Consider the following 16,245-nt stretch of genomic DNA (forward strand, 5'->3'; position numbering starts at 1 on the left):
TGTGGCCATCAACCAAATTAGCCAAACTTTTCTTTCCTTGTTCATATTACCACTAAAAATACTAATAATGCATTATTTGACTTAATAAAGTAATAACGACAATTTATTTAAAATGACTCTAAATTAAATACTAAACTAATAAAAATAGACTAAAAACTTAATTAAAATGACTCTAAAAATAGTGAATGATTGACTGTCATCAAGAGAGATGGTAGGTTGCACATTTAATTGCTGAAATGAAAAAGAATATATTTTTGGCTAAATTCGCTAGGCAACTTTAAATAAGAATTATGGAGTAATTTGTTGTTTGTAATTGTAAACTCATTAAGGAGTATGGAGTTGTACTCCAAGCCTTGTCAATCCACTTCTCTTTTAATTGACAAGGGTGAACATATATAAATTTTAGGCATATCTAATTTAGGATTCTTCATGAGTTCAAATTCATATGTTATCACTTTATGAACTTCAGAAGTCTTGAAAGCAATCATCTTGCCTTTCATGATTGGTTTGTCTTCAATGAACAGAAATTCATGAGCTCTCAGTGTTCCAATCAGTTCATCAATTTCCATAACTTTGAGATCTTTGGATTGAGTTATGGCAGTAACAATAGGTCTCCAAGAACTAGGAAGACTTTTGGAGGAGGGCAAATGTATCTTTTCCTTTATTGGCTGGCTTCCTAAGGTTCTTAATTTGATTATATTTTGATCAGAAAATTGCAGCAGTTTGTTTTGTTATTTCATAGGAAATGAATATTTCAGCTTCCAAAAGGGGTGATAATCACAAGATTTGAAGCTTGTATCAACTTGAAAGCAAGCTAGTGCAAAATAGACAGTGCAACAACAAACTTTACCTGAGCGTATTTTTTTGGTAATGGTCAGGGTTTAAACCCCGGACCTTGCATATTTTATGCATTGTCCCAACCAACTGAGCTAAGCTCACGGGGACACCTGAGCGTATTTATCAACATAGTTGTACCCAGAAAAAAATTCCTTCAATTTTATTTTGAACTTGGCAGTTGGCACCATTTAGTCTCTTTATAACATAAGAATACTATTTCTACTATTGATTTTTTTTTTCAATTACATTCAAACTCCTCTCTAGGTGCAACTCCTTCAGCATCCCAACCTCTTCCATTCTCCCTCACTTCAAACTGCCATAGTCGAAATCAGCAGCTAATACCACCACAAAACCTTAACACACTTCTAGGAGTTCCAAAGAAAATTAGGTGTATGTTTGGATTGGCAGTTAGCTTGGCAAAACCACAGCAACGTGATATTGAAGCTCCAAAAAGTAGCTTTTGCCACAGTGACTGACCAAGATTTTGACAATCTCACTACGAATACGAACATGCACTAAGACTAAGACTGATATATCTAAGGGGAGAAGATAGAGAATAATAGCATTTTCATAGTTACCTGTGCTTTTCTTTAACTATATAAAAAATCAGCAACCATTCATAACACAAGGTCTCTGATAAAAATTTGATGAAAAAAATAGGGTGCACAAAACAACAACATATTAGGAAAGCTCATTTCATTAGTTACTGTGACCTAAAACTTTGTACATTGGTTCTCACTGAGCCAGCCTACCTCCAAAGCAAGAAGAAATATCTGACGGACATGGAAGTAACTCCTTTGGACTCACAAATCAAAGAATGAACAATTTCCCACAATAGAATCTTAAAGATGGATAGTTGTCAAATTATCACCTCGATTTGGTCACAAATTTCTATTATGAGCAAGGCTAGATGATGATTTTGGTTCATAACCTCTCTCATCATGATCAGCATTGAAAAGAAGATTACTCCAATTTGTTGTTGATCTATGAACATTCACAATCCTCGTAGGAACCCTGTCACTGTCTTCCCCACCAGATGCATCATACCCATCACTAGTTGACCTCGACAGCGGAAATTCCTTCAGAGTCGCGGGACCAGCAACAGAAAGACCTGCAGCAACCCGTCTTGTGGATTCGCCTTCCGCCGGAGGCACACAAAAGGGGTGGATATCAGGCGAATCTAAACTGCTTTCCGGAGAAGATGCGACAATGCCGCCCGAGCTTGACACAACTTGACTTGTCCTTGCTTCAAGCTGGAGAGAGGCTAAACTAGACATTCCGTTGAAGCCTTTGTCGATATTTCCGGAAGAATAGTTTGTTAAGACTTCCATAGGTAAGTCAGCAGGCAAGCGAATCCGTTTACCTGGCCTCCTAGGGGCCATTCGTCGTCCACTGCTTCCAGAGTTGTGATCAGCTTCTAGCCTGAATGGCTCGTTGTTGTGTCTCACTACAGGCTGTAGAATTTTCGATTTTTTTCTTGCTTCTGCAGCGGCTCTTGAAACCTCTTCTGCATTTAACCGTGCCAATGTCCACGGACTAATTTTGACTGCTCCTGTATTCTTTTTCTTAACTGGTTCTTCTCTTATAGTCTTCTTTCCGAGCGAACTTACAGACGCTGTTTCTGGTGGCACTACATCAAACTGCAATATGCAAACCATCACATACAATCAGGAAAGATAATATATATTTCTGAAGTTTCTACTTACGCCATAGTATTCTCTCAGTAAATGATTTTCATAAATCATCAAAGGAATTTTGCTTGCTTTCTTGATAACGATTATTGGTCAAATGGCATTTCAGTAAGATGCCATACTTAAATATAAAGATATAAAATATTAACAAATGAAACAGGATTGAATTGATAAAAAGTTACCTGATCATCCACGAACATGCGTGGGGGTGTGCACCATTGACCGCGACGGAAAGTAGAAAAGGAGCTTGCACTGCTTAGTCCAGTAATTGAGCTAACAGGCGACATTTGGGGACTCTGCTGACCTCCAACTCCTTGCTGATCCTGCTCCCTCAAAGCTATGATGTAATCATATGTGCTGATTCCCTGAGGTACTCCACAATAACCATAATATTTAGCACTACAATCCTATGAAGCACTAACATAGACACGGGCACCATACACAACACTAACACTGACACATAAACTTTGGTACTAATGTAAGAAAATACGTGTGATAGATGTAACCACATGTGCCGGTGTGCAACACCGACACGTGTCAGACACCTGACATGTCTTCAATCTGGAGTGTAGGTGCCACATAGCAACCATCGTCATGGTTTTATTACAAAAATAAGAAATCATATTTTCCTTCCAGGGAAAAATATAAAGGCCATTGGTAGGAAAAAGCGTAAATGTTTATAATATATAAGCATCATATTATTTCCCATATGAATGTCAATTTCCTTTAACTTTTTGAAATGTCAAATAAAGATTAGAGAGAAGAACAAATAATTAAAATAACACTTTCTCTTGTATGAATGATTGTTTAAGAATTAAGAGTATACAAATGAAAAGAAGTATGGAAGTACATTTTCTAGTATTGAACAGCTGTGAAAGCTTACCTTTTTAATGAGAAGAATATGAAAGAAAAAAAGCTGAACAAGGGGTAAGGTAGCAATCATAGCCAAAATCGTGCATACTGCCTGTAAAAAGAAAGGAATATGTGCATGAAGTTAAAAGAATGACGAAACAAATAACAAAATAATGAACATTGAGTGTTAAAATGAACAAAAGCAGTACAAAAAACACATGATATACACAGAATTTCAGCAGCATGCTCACCACCACAATAACAAAAGGAACCAGAGAGAAACTGCTGCCCAACTTGGAGGATACGTCCACGGAAAATTCCTTCCTCTTGAGAAAACAGCAGATAAGCACAGCTATCCCAGTCAACCATTGAAGAATAAGCTGCAATCTCAACCCCAATGTGCACAAACCATGTACATACCTGTCAATAGTTAATCAAATGAAATTGACTAGGAAATTTAAAATGCCTACTATGGGGGTTTCTTTAGGTTTTAACATGTTGCTTCCAACAAGTAGTAAGTTGGGCTTAGGAAGGTTCAACATTTGACACTCAATGAAGAGAAATGTTCAAGTACTGGACAAGGAAACTGAAGAGCAAACACAAAATTAGTTATACTCTGCCAAACATCAAACATCGCTTGGTTTACCTTTCCTTATGTTTAGGTTCATTTCGCAAACTATTTAAATATCCTGAGAACCGCTTTTGGTCACCATTTTAACTTTGAAGTTTGAAGTTTATTAGTATATTCTACTGAGGTGGTATGGGTAGTGTTGTTCGATAGAAGGTTGTTTATTCATCTCTCTCTCTCTTATGTATTGAGGGGTATTAAGTTAGCCGGGGCACCTCAGTCAAAGAGGTATTGTCATTTGTAGCAGAAATAATATTCTCTCTGCTAATACATTCTAACAAACTCCACTATGCCACCTCAGCAGTATATACTAACAAAATTGAAAGGAAAAATACTAACCAATAATGGCTCTCAAGAAATTAAAATAGATTCAGAAGTAATCCAAAACATGAGGAAAGTTAAATTGACTATACCATAGCTGCAAAATATTAACGTTGTCACAATGCCACGTTTTTTTAAAGTATTAAACCACTACTTACTAAAGATCTTGTTTCCTATTCAAATTACAGTGTGATGGAGGACAAAAGTAACTAGAAAAGAAGGCGAGAATGGTATTTTGAGAAATTAGGTACCCACAATGCTGGTGATCTAGAGATGGTAAGATTTGATTTGTACGGTTGAGCTTATACAATGATATTGCTAGGGTTGAATGTGTAAATGATAAGGAATGCATAGGTGGACAATTTTTCTTACCAAGAGAAGAGCAGCAACCATAAGGGTGAAAAAATTCCGATAGTTCTTTTTTCCAATACAGTTATTAAGCCACTGCAAAATCCAAGTAAATCGTTCAGGTCAGGATATATGATATATCAACCAATAAGTAAAGAAAAGACAAATCAAATTGTCATACTCTGCAATGATGATCAAAGCGATCAACACACTTGTCACAAACTCGACAGTGCTTGCTGTACTTGAAGACCTGCATCAACATCATTCTCAATGATACTTCCTTCTCATATCATCAATATTGCAAGAAATAAATGTTCAAGCATTCATCTAATACCAGAATAAAATCATTTCAAGATAATCCCAATTTTATAACACAGTTGGTAATATCATGAAGTATTAGATCATGGAATGCACAAACCTCAACTTCACACAAACTACAGTAGAACATGCCATCTTCACTTGCTTGTAGATCAGAAGAGTGCTCATGCGAACTAGAGCAGCTACATATATAAGCACAAGGAGAGAAAAGCCATAGAAAACAGGATGGTGAAGGCGGTGATGCACTCTTCTTCTCTATTGAAATAGAAGCATCTTTTAAACTTGCTTCAGTTCCGAATGCTTCCTTATCCATAGATTTCGGTCCAATAGTTGAAGCATTTCCATCATTCATTGATGAATTTGATCCCCCTCCTAGTTTAGAATCTTTAAATCCACTAAGCTTTTTGCTGTCTGGAATTTTAAGATACTTTTTTGACTTAAAAACCCCTGGATCTGCTGGATCAGCTGCTGCACACCATATGTACAGTCCAAAGACACAAGTAATCTGGAAAGAGGTGACAAATCAGTAAACATGAATGACAATAATGGCCTTCATACATCTATATAACAAGCACATTTAAAACCAGACAAAAAATATTGATCTACATAGACCAGCGCTGTCAATCATTGATCGCCAAAAATAGAGATTTGTTCAAATTCAGCTATCCTATAGCACTGTTATAGCTAGTTTTTTATTACAATTTTACTAAATACTGTATCACGGAACAATAGCTATTCGTTCAAATATCTCAACGCTATAGTGCTGCTATATCCTCAATGAAATGAGGCTATTTGACAACACTGGCGATAGCAGCCATAAAGAGTCTACATAAAGCATGTGTAACAAAAAAAAAAAAAAAAAAAAACAAGCAGCAGGAAGAAATTACTGCATAGTTCTAAAGCCACAATGAAATGAACAAAACATCACCAACCTAAGATCTACATAATCAAATATTATATAATATACTATTGCATAGTCCTAATTCTATACTTTTCGTAAAATCTTGAAACTGAAAAGGTCAACACAATGCTAATGATTTAGTGACAGTTGGAGTAACCCAGCATATAGCACTTTTTTTGCCGACAAGGATGCAAGATTAGAATTCATACATAACTAGCTTTACCATCGAAGACGCAATGAAGTGAACCTAGTAGTGAATTGTCACCTATACTCGAAAATTAAATGGTACTGCATTTGAGCATAACCAAGAAGCCATTGCAAAATTTGATGCTACCGTCTCAAAGTAGCCACATTCAAGGCAAGATATCCTGGTTCAAACATTAGGCTCACTCTACATGTATTGATGATTCAATATCCCTCAAAAAGGATATGATAAGGGCAATCCTGTGTTACTTTAGGGTGTTTACTTTGTACGTGAGTGGCTGGAATGACAGTTGGTTATGGATTCACATTCTTTACTGTGATAGAGAGATGGAAGCTCACTAGAAAGAATGCATTCTCGGAAAACGATGTTTTGAAATTTTTCAGAATTTTCAAAAATGTTCAAACTATTTTAAAAATGCATTATCAAAAACTCCCATAATGTCTTCTCTAATATTAAAATTTAGTTAATGAAAATGGAAAAAATGAACATCAGAAGTAAACATGCCCTCAGATGTTAAAAACTCAAACTAGTTTGAATTTGGAATCAGAACTTGCTCCATTTATCTAATTTCCATTTATTGTTCATTGATGAGAGAAATATACTCAAAATTAGTATGACCCATTAGTGGAGTCCGCGTATTAAAATGAGTTCCATTAATCCGTTACATATGTCTATCTCTCTCATAAATAAACAATGAACAAAGGCTAGATAAATTAAGCAAATCCAGACTCTTAATTTTCAGAATTTCTAACACAAGTACAGTTTAAAGTCTTGGTATCAAGTTCCATTCAAAAAAAATAAAAAGTCTTGGTATCAAGTTTCAGTTTCACATAGCTACAACTATAAAAAAAAGGTTGAAAAAAGGGCATAACAGGCAAAAAAACATGTCACTTCAATGCCTTCATCAAATATAGAGACAGTTCCAATTCCAAAACACAATTGATTGAACAATTCAACAAACTAATCCAGATTGAAGACAGAGCTTAGAAACAAACAAAAAAAAAAAATCAAAATCATGAATCAAAAAGCAACAATCACAGATCTCATTATCAAAAACAAGATAAAGGTAAGAAATTGATTGATTTACCAAAGGTGTGTAGAGTCCAGTAACAATATACTGATAAATCTTCTTCCCAACAAAAGGAGCAAAGAACACATAGAAAGCAAAACCAAGAGCTAAAAAAACAGCAATAGCCACCACCTTCAAACCAAAAAAACAACAATTGTTATAATTACAAAACAAACCAACAAATCAAAAAATTGATAAAAATGAAAACTTTACACTCTCACCTGAAGAGGGTGATAAGGTAACTGCCATCCATTCTTCCTCATCTTTCAGAATGAAAATGCAAACACCAAAGGGTAGCACAAAAAAAATAAAAAATACTAAAAACAGACAGAAATGTAGACAACTGTAGCTGATGGAAAACAACAAAAGTTGTTTGTTTAATTCCTTTGATGAAGAATTTACCTTTGAAAGAAAAATGTGAAAAATCAGTGATGTTTACTTTAGGGACCAAGAAAAGAACTTGACTTGCAATGACATGTTGGCAGAAAGAGATGTAACAGAGAGAGAGAGAAAGAGTGAAGAAATATTTGTCTGGTTCACTCAAAGACAAACATTGCTAAGGTAATGGAAGATGTAAAGATAAATGATGAAATTTATTTTATTTTTCTTTCTGGTTTTTGTTTTTGATAATTAATTGCAAAGCATTTTACTTTTTAGCAATGAATTTAGATCTATGTTATAGTGGTGATGAATGATGATGTTGTAATGTGGGGTTATCAGCATGTCTAATTTTTTATTTTTTTGGGAAATTAGTCACTTTAGTCTCTGAATGAGAAAGAAGTAGCCACTTTAGTCTCTGAATGCAGAGAAATTGCAAAACAGTCCATGAATGTAGACTCTGTTAGTCAATTCCAGGGACTAAAGTGAATAACGGAGTCTACATTACTAAATTCACTAACAGAGTCTGCATTCAGGGACTAAATTGACTAACAGAGCCTACATTCATGAACTATTTTGCAATTTATCTGCATTCATGGACTAAAATGACGACTCATTTCCTGTTCAGGGACTAAAGTGACTAATCTCACTTTTTTTTACTTTCTTTTTTAAGTTTTTTCATTCATGTGTTTGTAAAAGATTTTAGCTTGTTTCCAAAAAAAAAAATGGCTTAAAATGAAGATTAACATGGTGAATTATTTATTGTTCAAAACACAAAATTAATTATTATTTCTTTCGTCTCAAAATAATTGTCCTTTTAACATTTTTTTTGTCTCAAATTAATTATCACTTTAGAATATCAATACATCGTTTATTATTATTTTCACTATTATATTCTTATTTATTGAATTTCATCACTAATTACAATTAATAAGGTATTTTAGTAAATGATATTAATTTTACCATTGAAATCAACATAATTAATCATTTTCTTAAAAATCTTGCACAAACTTTAAATAACTATTATTTTGAGATGGTAAAAATTGCTTGTTAAAAAAAACTAGTAAGAATTGGACTTTTTATTATTAAATTAATTATTAGTTTTGAGTTCATTTTGAATCCATTAGTGTAAATGCAATTTTACTATTTTATTGGGTTTGACTCATAATTTCAGTCATGTTATTTTCAATTCTAAGATTTTGGAAATTTTTCTAAAAACTAAATTTTAAATCTATTTTTCTTATAATTCAAATTAAATAATAAATTGACAAATGATTGAGCTATGTGGAATACACTAAATCGAGTAAAACATGATTCAAATTTTTTAAAGAGAATGTTAACCATTTTTCAGAGTATTGGTTAAACAAATAAAATAAGTTTTTATAACCAATGTAAGTTTTTATAAAAATGCAATGTAATTAATATTTCATCAAAAGTGAAAATACATATTTTCAAGACAACATTTTTATTTAAAGATTCTTTAACCAATGTTTATGGGACATTGGTTAACAAAACCCTTTAAATAAATAGTTTTCTTGTGGATTAGAAAAGTGGTTGAAAGTGTTGTACTAATAAAGGTGGTTAATCATATTTTTGATAGAGATTAGTCATAGTTTTTTTAAAGGAAGGATTGGTCATAGATAAAAATTTATGGATATCAAATTATCTATATTTGAAGAAAAAAAATTCTTTGGATATCTTGCATAAATATCAAAGTTCTCTTATTTGAGGTGTGGTGCTACAAGCGTTACCTTTTTTCATAGGGAAAATCATGTGTCACAAGCCACTGCATAGGACAGTTGTTTGGTTCTGCTTTTTGTTAATTGCCAACAACCATTTAAAAGCTTGCTCAGGAAAAAAAAACTCTTTTCTCTCTCTTCCTTGAATGAATGTCCATGAAATGAATTATGTGGGAGGGAACATAATCAAATCAAAGCACCAAATGAAATGACCAACCCACTCAGTATTTTTTTACTGATATTGACTCTCATTGTCTTAACTTTATTTTGTAGTATGATTCTTTTTGTTTCAATTGTGGAATAAATACTTGAAAGTTACTGTCTTGGAGTTTTGCTCATACAAAATGAGGTAACTTTGTCTAGTTTAAATAAGATCAATCTTAAATTACTATATGCATGATTCATAAGTACATTTTTATTTGTTTGACTGGTGAAGTTTTCTACAAAACAGAATATTTTTAATGATTTATTTTGTATAGAATACTATATTGTAAATTTTATTTTTACTTTATGAAAGAAGATAGGGCGAATATCATCTATAATATAGAGTTTCTATCCAAAAAAGATAAATGCATACTAGTATATCTATGATCTATAATAGTCTACTACTCCATAATAGTAGAGACTAGAGAGTAAAACTTCAAATAAATTTCAAAAAGAGAGTGGGGTAAGTTTCAATCAATGAACCTGGTGATGGCTACAACCTACATGCAACAACTGTCCTCAATTTCTCACTGGTTGGTAAATAGGAGTTACTCAAAATTGTAAATTTGTGGAGCTTGACCTTCCAACTTTTTTTCAAGCGGCAAAACATGAATAATATTACCAAAATCTAAGTTAAGAGATTTGGATTATATGTTGTAACTGTTTCACGCAGTTTTATGTAACGGTCGATTTCCATCGTAAAAAAGTGATTTAAACATTTAGATTTATTTGACTAGCTAATTTTCACATGTTTAATCTTAGCCACTCGTATTTGATCAGATGGCTCACATATCTTACAACATCCTGTTGTGACAACAGGAAATTTGTTTCCCTAAACCAAAATGTTTCTAAAAAAATTACAAACAAGTACCGGTTCAAAAGGAAGAAAAAAAAAACACACACACATTACCAATCGAAAGTGTGTCAAAATATAAGAGCACCTAAAGGCCAACACTTATACCTACACCAAATTTACATAGTTCAATTTGGAATATCACTAATATTTGCATTAAAAAGGCTGCCTGGTGCACTAAAACTTCCACATACACATAGTATGGGAAGGAATCACACCATTTAGTGCATTGTATGTAGTCTTGCCATGTTTTTACATAAGAGGTGGTTTCCAAGACTTGAACTAATAACATTTACTAATATTTGCATAAGAATTATAAAGAAAATAAAAAATAAATGAGATATTCCCTTTTATTCATGATTGCATAATATATTTCCAGTTTCCACCAATAAAACTAGGAAATTAAGCATGGATATAATAGCCGAAAATTTGAAAATGAGTAGATGGTTGAGCTTAGAATGATCAAATAAATGTTTTTTACTATAGTGGTCTGGTTAACTCAAGCCATTAGATCAAGTATATATACTCATGATATTATCATGATCCCATCCACTCACACTATATCACACACATTTTCTTTCTCTCAACATCTCCTCAAAAGTGGATAGGGAGGCAATGCACAAATTCAATGTGAGTGTAGAATAAAAAATGATATATTATTAATATGGAGAAGCTTGCACAACAAGTCACCAACTAATGGCAATTTATCTTTTAGAGATTGTCAGATTCCCTTAATGTGCAACTTATCTGCAGAAACAACAAACCATTTGTTCCTCCACTGCAGCTATATTTGCTAACAATATTTGGCAATGGTTAGGCTCCCTACTGAATACTCCTTGTAGTTTTTCCTCAATCTCTGAAGCACTGGATTTATGCAAGAAAAATTGGCCTCATAAGTGTAAGATGGCAATTTTCGCTGATTGATAAGAAGATCAATCATAGATCAATAATCAACCTTATCATCACAAATAATGCTCTATGTGGTAATCATTCTAAGCTGCTTGGAAATTCTTCCATTAAAAATTTTGTTATCTTAAAAGCTTTCTCAATTCAAATCACTTATTTATAGGAATGCTCCTAAAATTAAAGAATTTGGAAACCCCCTATTTTTAATTGGGTTAAATGTATGTGAGTTCGTTGGGTTGCACCTATAATTAATAAATTTTTAATTAGTTGTGTATGAGTCATGTTTAATCTCCCCGCTCTATTTTATTTAATATAATTTTCATTTTGCCTAAAGAAAGATATGCATTCTATATAATTATGTTACCCTCAATGAATTTAAGTATAACTGTATGGTATTTCTTTTTTTGGTAACTAGAGAGTATGGTATAGAAAGTTAAAGATTGAACTTGGAAGCAAGCAAAAAAGCATAGGTTGACCGACATATATATAAGTGAAATTATCAATGTATCACAATGAATAATATTCCTTGATTAACGCAAGATCTCAACCAGTTATGGATTGTCTTATCCATTTGGTTTCATTCTATTATAAAGTGCGTGCATTCCAAAACTAAGTAATAGTTTAATGTGATAAAATAATACTATAAGCTACCAATACAAATTGTATAAGACAAGAAAAGCACATTTTATCCGTGACTTATTCTCTCCATTGCATTGACCACTGATTTGTAAGCTTTTCAAAATCATGTGATGGATATTGGATGTCCGTGACTCTTATAAAATAAATACTACTCCCTCCGTCCCAATTTATTTGATCCCTTGGCTCATTTCACATAAATTAAGAAAAATGTATAAATAAAGGGGAAAGTGGAATATATTGTATTGGGAATAATAAAAGTAGTATTATTTAGTGTTATATTGTATTGGGAATGATGAAAGTTGTATTGAAAATTGAAATGACTCAGTTATTTTGGGACACTTTTTTTTAGAAAATGGGTCAGATATTCCGGGACGGAGGGAGTACATGTTTCTATGAATTACCTTATGGTTGGATGATTCATCCTCATCACTGGTTTGGTTATTGAATGTCAAAGGGCTTATGCAGCTATTTCTCAGTTCAATTTTATTAAAGATATAGGTTAGTTACAAGTTAGTATTAATCATATACAACTATAAATATTAGTATTATATTATTATATGACTAATGCTAACTTGTAACTAACATATATCTTTAATAAATTATTCACCGACTCTCAATAGTTTTGGAATTATTGACTATTTTATTTTATTCAAATTGACTTAATTAGTAGTATTTATTTAAGTAGTAAGAGCATCCACAATGGAGACACCCATTTTTGGGTACTTAAATGGGTCTCACACGTACACATCACTCTTTTATTATTTTTTAATAGTAGTACCTAATAAGCACTCAATCCCTCCAACACGGATCTCACACAAAGTTCTTAAATGGGACCCACTAATCAACTATCAATAACTTTATATCACTACATTTCAATTTTTTAATATTAAAAGCGTGTGGGTCCCGTTTAAAGTTGAGGGTCTTAAATAAGACCCCGGGTCTTAAGAGACCCTCAAAAAAAAATTCCCCAATGAGGGTACCTATTAGGTACGGTGTCTTAATTGGTAAAGACACCACCATTAAGAAGAGCATGAATGAACATAAAGAAATGGTTAAGTGTGTCTCATGTGGATTCCACGTGGAGTTGAAAATATGCAGAGTTGGTTCAGCTCAAATTCGGCTCTAGTTTTTTTTTTTTTATTTTGAATGGAAAATATATTATATATATAGATAGGTAAATATAAGGGGATTAGATCACAAATATTACGTCCCCGTGAGCTTAGCTCAGTTGATAAGGACAATGCATAATATACACAAAGTTTGGGGTTAGAACCCCAGACACTACCAAAAAAAAAAGATCTCAAATATTACATTACACCAAAAATAAAAATAAAAACACCAAAACACCCAGAAAAAAATCAACCAAAATATGGAAATGGAACCGATCTTATTCGGCTCTAGTTGATATGAGCTTTTTTTTAGCTTTAACTCGATTCAATTTAAATTTACAAGGAACTCGACAGATTTTGTTGGTTTAAATTTCTTAATTTAAAGATTAATTATTTTTGTCAAAAAATTCTAAATTTTTAGATATTTGGTCTTTTAAATATTTTCTAAAGATAGATTTTTTTTTCCTTAAAAGAAACAGTTTTCACAAGCATACTTAAAGATTATATTAATATTATTTTTGATAGATTTTTTTTCCTTAAAAGAAACAGTTTTCACAAGCATACTTAAAGATTATATTAATATTATTTTTTTAAATAATTTGTTATATAATTGAGCCCGCTTATGAACCAACTCCACTACAAGCTTAAATTCTTTTTGATCGGGGCTTGTTACAAATTCTTATCCTATCCTAAATTGTTTAATTTATCATATCATCTTACAAGTTTAATTTTTTTTTTTGATAGAACAATTTATGATAATATGTTTTTGATAGGATAAGTATCTTTCTGAATTAATCATCTCATATTATCATATCCTATCGTTCTAATCAATTTTTTTATCCTATGGTGGTTTTTTTATAAAAAAAAACTTTAAAAACTGAGTTAGAATTCAACATGATATGATTAAAAGGATCTTTTTAGTGTCCTCGTGAGCTTAGTTCAGTTAGTATGGACAATGCATAATATATGTAAGGTCTGAGGTTCGAACCCCGACCACCACAAAAAAAAAGATCTTTTTAGTTATCTTATAAAATATATATTTAAAAAAATATACATTTTAAAACATAAAAATTTGAAATATAATAAACGTAAAAATATATTAAATGAAAATTATAAATTACAAAATTTCAAATATTAGTTTAAATTAATATAAATACTAATAATTAATCTAAAAAAATATATGTAATTTATCATTTTATATCTAAAAAATAAAATGTTGTTATAAGTTATCAAAATACGAACTATAATTTATTTTTTTTCAAAATTTTACGTAATAAATTTTTTGATAGAAAAATTACTTGTTAATTTTGTCACAAATATATAGTTTTGACATTTATATATAATGTATATGTATATTCCTTCAAAAAGTGTCAAGAAACCGAAAGTTCACAACCCAAAAGACTTGCTTCATTTGAGGGCAAAGATGTGGACTCATGAAAGAAAAGAAACAAAATGTGCTGGCCACCATTTGTGCTATCATCACTGATTCTAATTAAGTGAAAATAAGGGATATAAAGTTTCTGATTGGGGAGGGAGGGAGGGAGGGAGAGTGAGGGTCCACTATAATATAAATCATTGACATTGAAACTGTGAAAATGGTCCAATTGAGGCCAAGTATAAGATAATAAATATAGTGGGGGTGGTTACATCTTAGTATATATGGAAGCAAGATTCATATTAATATTTTTCCACTAATGTGTAACATTGAAAAGGTGAATACGATTTGGACACAGAATTCAAGACTGTTCCAAGTACTTCTAAGTCTCGTGGAAGCATCTTTTGGAGGATCCTTTGTGGAGTTTGTTAGAAAAATAAGTGATAGATTTTCTTAGGCTGATTTGCTTATTATTTATTAAGAATGATAAAAAAATTTCTATCTTTTTTCAAATTGGTTAAGTTAAAAAATCTCAAGCATTTCAAGGTAGTTGCTTGTGATATGTTATTGAAGGCATCACTTTCACTACTTAAGGTGGATATCCTAGTGCCTATAGCTTTTTTTTCTTCTTTCAAATATATGCCTTTCTTTTGAGTCAATAAAGAACAAATAGTTTGATTAGGTTTGATGGTGTTGCTTTTAGATACATGATTATTTAAATGAATTGAATTTGTAAAATTGATTTTAATTAAAAATGAATTGAACATAAAATAATTAATATTATATTCATGTTGAATAATAAATTTGAAACCAAAATTAATTTATCTTTATGGAAGCTCTAAATTGCGACTTCAGGATACATTCATCGTAGGTAAAAACAATTCTATTCTATAACACCTAAAAAAGTGAACTTACAAAATTACTTTTAGCTCAAAAAAGTGAACTTACACATGCCTAAGCACAAATCCCACAATCTTAGCATGTAGGTTGTGTGGTAGGGAGAATTGATTTTGATAGAATTGATTAGGGTTAATTATGTTTTTGGTCCTTACAAAATTGCGACCTTGTAAGTTTAGTTCTTACTTAATTTTAATAGCATTTTTAATCCCTATAAAAAATTTCTGCACTCAATATTAGTCCCTACTCAATCCAAATTTGTTTAAGTTATGCTTAAACTCTTAAGTTTTTCAACAATTTTTTACAGGCGTGTTAAGAACGTTATTAAAAGGTCCTCCGAAAAAAATATCGCAAAAATTTGATTTCTACGTCCATATTTTAGTTACTTATATCTTAAACTTTTGTCATTTTAAAAAATTCATATTTAATTTATTTCATGTTAAAAAATTATAGATTTTAGTAAATGAACCTTTCATAATGTTCTAAACTTGTATCAAAAGAGTTTAAGGATAATTAAACAAAATTTATTTTAGCAGGGACTAAAATTATAAGTAAATTTTTTTTGTAGGGATTAAAAATGCTATTAAAATTAAGTAAGGACTAAACTTACAAGGTCACAATTTTGTAGGGATCACAAACATAATTAACCCAATTGATTATGTAGAATTGATTTTGGATAAAATAGTTCTGACTAAAAATTGTTTGTGTTTGGATACTTTCATGTAAAAGTGAGTTTAATTATAAATATGTGTGTGAAAATCAATTCTATAATCAAAAGCTACAAATTCTAGCTTTTAGTGGAATCAATTATAGGGACAGAATCAATTCTAATTGACAGCAATCAAACATGTCAGAATCATTTCTACACCTCCAGAATCAATTTGGGTCCCTCCATAAGTCGAATCACATACACGTCTCAATAGAACTTCTACATACATTTAGCACCTCATTTTGTGAACCAAGCATTATTTATGC

General features: G+C 31.6%; 1 protein-coding gene across 2 annotated transcripts; it reads right to left on the reverse strand.

Annotated features, from left to right (window-relative positions):
• Positions 1-1,387: 1,387 nt before the first annotated feature.
• On the reverse strand, positions 1,388-7,725 carry LOC146921623 (putative protein S-acyltransferase 22). 2 transcript variants are annotated; one of them, XM_085714972.1, is made up of 10 exons: positions 7,392-7,725; positions 7,189-7,302; positions 5,096-5,500; positions 4,859-4,927; positions 4,702-4,773; positions 4,311-4,318; positions 3,632-3,800; positions 3,412-3,492; positions 2,711-2,893; positions 1,388-2,477 (listed from the first exon to the last, which is right to left on the reverse strand). In XM_085714972.1, the coding sequence occupies exons 1-10, from the start codon at positions 7,431-7,433 to the stop codon at positions 1,719-1,721; spliced, it is 1,902 nt and encodes a 633-aa protein (XP_085571098.1). In that variant the 5' UTR covers positions 7,434-7,725; the 3' UTR covers positions 1,388-1,718. The 2 variants fall into 2 exon arrangements, with proteins under 2 accessions (XP_085571098.1, XP_085571097.1); XM_085714971.1 differs by lacking the exon at positions 4,311-4,318 and having other exon boundaries at positions 3,632-3,760.
• Positions 7,726-16,245: the final 8,520 nt, after the last annotated feature.

Source organism: Medicago sativa, chromosome 5, assembly GCF_051527215.1.
Source record: "Medicago sativa cultivar Bolivia chromosome 5, Bolivia_mono, whole genome shotgun sequence".
NCBI lineage: Eukaryota > Viridiplantae > Streptophyta > Magnoliopsida > Fabales > Fabaceae > Medicago > Medicago sativa.